This window comes from Monopterus albus, unplaced genomic scaffold, assembly GCF_001952655.1.
Source record: "Monopterus albus unplaced genomic scaffold, M_albus_1.0 scaffold320.1, whole genome shotgun sequence".
Taxonomy (NCBI): domain Eukaryota; kingdom Metazoa; phylum Chordata; class Actinopteri; order Synbranchiformes; family Synbranchidae; genus Monopterus; species Monopterus albus.
This window is the reverse complement of record NW_018128200.1, coordinates 521,395-526,288: the sequence shown is the minus strand read 5'-3', so window position 1 is coordinate 526,288 and position 4,894 is coordinate 521,395. Positions and strand designations below refer to the sequence as shown.

At 40.0% G+C, this 4,894-nt stretch overlaps 1 protein-coding gene across 4 annotated transcripts in view; it reads left to right on the top strand.

Annotated features, from left to right (window-relative positions):
• Positions 1-4,894, top strand: part of thada (THADA armadillo repeat containing) — a 216,528-nt gene that overhangs the window by 55,714 nt on the left and 155,920 nt on the right. For all 4 annotated transcript variants that reach the window (XR_002276928.1, XM_020624135.1, XM_020624136.1 and 1 more), the window contains exons 25-26: positions 3,924-4,046; positions 4,503-4,594. Coding sequence is in view for 3 of the 4 variants with exons in the window: in XM_020624135.1 (XP_020479791.1) it covers positions 3,924-4,046; positions 4,503-4,594 (215 nt within the window). In the remaining variant the exon portion in view is untranslated. The remainder of the gene's footprint in view (positions 1-3,923; positions 4,047-4,502; positions 4,595-4,894) is intronic.

The following is a 4,894-nucleotide window of genomic DNA, read 5'->3' as shown; positions in this document are numbered from 1 at the left end:
TTAAATACGTTAATACCCTATGGATTATGAACAGTTTTGCCTGTAGAGTCAAGTATAGATGTGATGATTGCCGTTTCTTTTTTACATTGTAGTTAATTCATTCAGTGCTTTGTGGAATTCTTCCAGAGTGGTGGGGGCATCTACGTTATTGGTTTGTTCTCTTGATAGTGTTGGTAATTTTATATTGTTTAGGAAAGTATCTATTTCAGAAGGGTTTGGTTCGTGATCAGAGGTGTATAGTTTGCTATAAAATGCCTTAAATACGTTGTTAATATCCTGTGGATTATGAACAGTTTTGCCTGTAGAGTCAAGTATAGATGTGATGATTGCCTTTTCTTTTTTACATTGTTTTTTTACATTGTAGTTAATTCACCAAATATTTACCTGTTTTGTTACTATATTGAAACTGTTTGTATTTGAGTTGTTGGATTAGGAATTGTGTTTTTTTGTGTATAATACTTTCAAGTTGAGTTTTGAGGTGGGTCAACTCATTCTGTATTTGTTCAGTAGGGTTATTTGAATATGATTCTGTCAGTTGTTTTATCTTTAGTTCCAAATTGTTTTTCAATTCTTGTTGTTTTTTCTTGTACGAGGAGTATGATATTATTTTTCCTCTAATTACTGCTTTTCCTGTTTCCCATAGCGGAGAAGGTGAGGTTCCTGGAGAGTCATTCATCTCCAGAAAGAATGCCCACTCTTTTTTTAATATAAATGTCAAAGTCCACATCTTGAAGCAATGGTGTGTTAAAGTACCATCTGTTAAAGGGGTTAATAGGGATTTGAGTATTTAATTTGAGCGAGATTGAAGCGTGGTCCTGATTATGATTGAATTGTGGTTTCTGTTACATATTGGGTTAGTGAATTACTTATGAGAAAGAGGTCGATTTGCAATAATGACTGATGGAGGGAGGAAAGATGTGTATATTCTCTAGAAGAAGGGCTATTCATTCTCCAACTATCGCCAAGGCCATAATGGTTCATATATTGTTTTATGACTTCTGTAGAATGCCAGTTTCTTGTGTCGGTGGAGGAGTTGGATCGACCATTTCTAGGGTCTATAACAGTGTTAAAGTCTCCAGCAATAATAATGTTTGTAAAGTCGTGCAGAAAAGAGAAAAGATTTTGGAAAAAAGATGGGTCATCATTATTAGGGCCATAAATGTTGGCTGTTGTGTGGTTAATCAAAACATTAACAATGATAAATCTACCTTCTGGGTCAATGATGGATGTGTTATGGACCAGTCAGATACTTTTATTAATTAGAATTGAGACACATTGCTGCCTGCTATTGTATGTTGATGAGAATAGTTAGTTAAATTGTTTAAATGTGAGGTTTTGTGATTCAGCATTTGTTAGGTGAGTTTCCTGTAAGAAGCATATATCTGCCTTTAATTTCATCAGGTGGCTAATGATCTTAATCCTTTTGGCCTGGGTCCGGAAGCCTCGCACATTCCATGATACTAATTTGAGTGACTCTATGATTGTTTGTTAAAAATTCTTTTTGAATATGAAATAGAGTATTCTGAAGAGAGAGATATTGGGGGGGGGCTGGGAACAATAAAAAGTAAATAACGATGTAGAGTCGGTGTGTGTGCATGTGTGTGAATGTAGGTGTTTGTTAGCTGAGGACAACTGAAAATAAAACTGTCAAATTTAAAATGGGAGGTAAAAATAAAGGGGAAAAAAACAACAAAGACCAAAAACAAAGCAAAACAAACAAACAAAAAAGCTGACAAATGCACATACCAACAAACATAATGCAACAGAAATGGTAACAAAGCAGCATCCAGGCCAGAGATGTTTGTAGTAGGGCGTGTGAGATATTTTTATGTGTGTGTATTTACGTGGCGAGAATGCTGGTCGGATATTATTTAATATAAGAATCAACAGTCACTGGTTGTTAGATGTAATGTGGGAGATCAGAAGAGCCATGGAGTGACGTTGGAGTCTTGGTACAGCTGTCCTTCAATGAGTAATTTGTCCACAACGATGTTTGCTCATTTATTGTTTTGTCTGTGTTGTTTCATAATGGGGTAGAGAGTTTTGCGCCGTTCGTTAATTTCCCGTGGGAATTGGTCGCTGAGTCTGTAATGTGTGCCTTTCTGTTCTTTTCCTTTGCTATTGATGAGTTCTTTATGTTTGTAATGTTCCAGTGTTTTGCTTGAACGTGATCCGAGGCGGTGTACACGGTTTAAGGTGATCGTGTTGACTGTCCGGTGTGATTTTTAGTCGGTTCTTCATAAAGTCCTTAATCAGTGCTTCAGGGTTGTCGGGTGATTGTTCTAGAATGCCGGTAAAAATCAGGTTATCGGGAATGTTTCTAGTTTGAATGTCCAGTATCATTTCTTTCATCACTTTGTTGTCTTTCATCACGGAGTCCATTTTGTCGCTGAGGGTTTTGACGGATATTTGGAGAGAGTTGTTTGACTGCTCTAACTTTTCAATGTAATTGTGAGCGAATTCAAGGCTTTTATTTCCTCATGAAGTGTGACCAATAAATCAAGTTTCTTATTGATGGATGCAAGAACACTGACCTCAATGTCTGTCGTCTGTAGATCGCTTGTATCTGTAGCAGAGGTCTTTTTCCGTTTGTTTGGTTTTGGTGTGTCTTGTTGGTTTGTACTGGCGGTATCCATACTGCAGTGAATGTAGTATTGGTCAATGAATGATTCCAGGTCCGATAAATCCTCCAGTATGTGAAAGGTCCATTGTGGTTATTGGCAGCAGCTTGTGATTCCGATGGATTGCTCGTGTAATACCCATAACGGGTTATAAAGTCCAGCCTGTTTGTTTCAGTCTTTGTCTGTAAGCTTGATATAAGAACAAAGAAATGTGGTCCAAGCATCCAAGGTGGGGGCGGGGTGTGGCCCTGTATCCACCCCATATGTTACTGTAAACATGATCCAGAGTGTTCTTGCCCCGGGTGGGAATGTTCACACGTTGGTAGTATTTGGGGAGTACAGTCCGTAAATTGCACTGGTTAAAGTCGCCTGCAGCGATAAATACACCATCGGGGTGAGCTGTCTCTAGCGCACTGGAATCGTAGAGTTTGCTGAGAGCTGCAGAGGGATTAGCTCTTGGCCTAATATACACAGCAGCCAGAAACATAGCACTATGCTCTCTTGCTAGATAATAGGGCTGGCATTTCAGCAATAAAAACTCTACGTCTGGCGAACAGTGCTTATAAACAGTCCGTCCATCTCCACACCTCCTTTTACCTTCCCTGAAGCAGCAGTGCGATCACCTCAATGTAGAGTGTGTGTTTGTAGCTGAATCGCGGAGTCTGGAACTCTGTCAGAAAGCCAAGTCTCAGTGAGAATTGGAACACAGCATTCTTTGATTTCTTATTGTGCTGTAATCCTAGCCCTTAGCTTGTCCAGTTTGTTTTTCAGAGACTGTACGTTAGCTAGGAAGAGGCTGGATAATGGTGGTCGAGTAGCGCAAGCTTTTAGCCTAGCATGGAGTACCCCACGCTTGCGTCTCTGTCGCTCTCCTGATTTCAGCCTGCTCACTTGTGCCTGGTGCTCCGGGGTCTCCCTGAGGGTGATGGTGGTTGTTGTCGTTGTCGTTGTTGTTGTTGTAGTGGGAGCTGACAATGAGTTGTAGCTCTGGTGGTATGAAACCAGTAAATTCCCAGTGGCTTTGTGAGTTGGCGATATCCAGCAATGCCTGTCTGTTTTATGTTAACAGTGCATGGCATTTGTGCACTGCAGAAAAAGTAACAAAAAAGAAGAAAACGAAGAAAAAGCCGGCATTCGAGAGTGGAACGCGCAAACACGTCCGCCTCGGTGGGCGCCATGTTTTTTAGCAAGGTTGTTGCACAGGTTGTCATTTTTTTGTGTGAGGTCTAATATTTTTGACAAATTTTGTTACGCATTCTTAAAGCAATTCTGCTTAATGCTAATCTGTTCACCTCACCACAGGTCCATGCTCTGAACATCCTTAGGGCTCTTTACAGGGACACCCGTCTGGGGGAAAACATCATCCCCTTTGTCTCAGATGGAGTGCAGGCTGCTGTCCTGGGCTTCACCTCCCCTGTCTGGGCAGTGAGTTTCAGCTTTCTTCTTTAGTTAATACATCATCTCTAACATGTATCCCAGCATACAATCTTGTGAAGCAGATTTAGGAAGGTGTTTCTGACATCTTGTCAACTCCATTTCATTATATCATCACAGTAGCCTCCAAAATGACCATAAAGTTGAATCAACACCTCTCTAAAAGTTTCAAGAATAATCAGAATATGATAACCTTGTACACAGGCAGAATTTACTGCACTTGTATTGGATGTTATTAATTTTAGCCAGAGTATGCCCTTTGGACTTTAGTGTGCATCCAAGGCAGAAATTTACTACTCTCTAATTTCTCCTCCTGTGAAACCAATGTTTGCTCTGTTGTCACTTTTAATTAACCCTCTCATGTTCGCGCTCTTTTTCTCTCTCATTGTCCTCGGTCCCCCTTTTCTCAATTTATTTTATTTGCATATTTATTTGTTTTGTTTGCAGGTGAGGAACGCCTCCACTCTTCTCTTTAGCACACTGATCACAAGGATTTTCGGCGTGAAGAAAGGAAAGGATGAACACTCAAAAAAAAACAGGTCTGTTTCTACTCCCTCAAATGCTGCTCTGGCAGTTTAAAGTTGTATATCAGTGCAGAATGAAATTTAGATTCGCAGCTAGTCTGTCTAGGATAGACAGCCAGTTTACAAGAAAGCAAACAATTTAAAATCCAAAACAAATTTTTTGGCTTCAAAAAACCAAGGTAACTAAAACCATGTGTTCAAGCAGTTATTATTTTACACCACCGCGGGGCACTGTTGTACCACTATGCTGGCTGAATTGCAGTTACCTCTGCTGACTATTGATGTTGCTTGTGTAGGTGCAGGTCTCCAGCAACT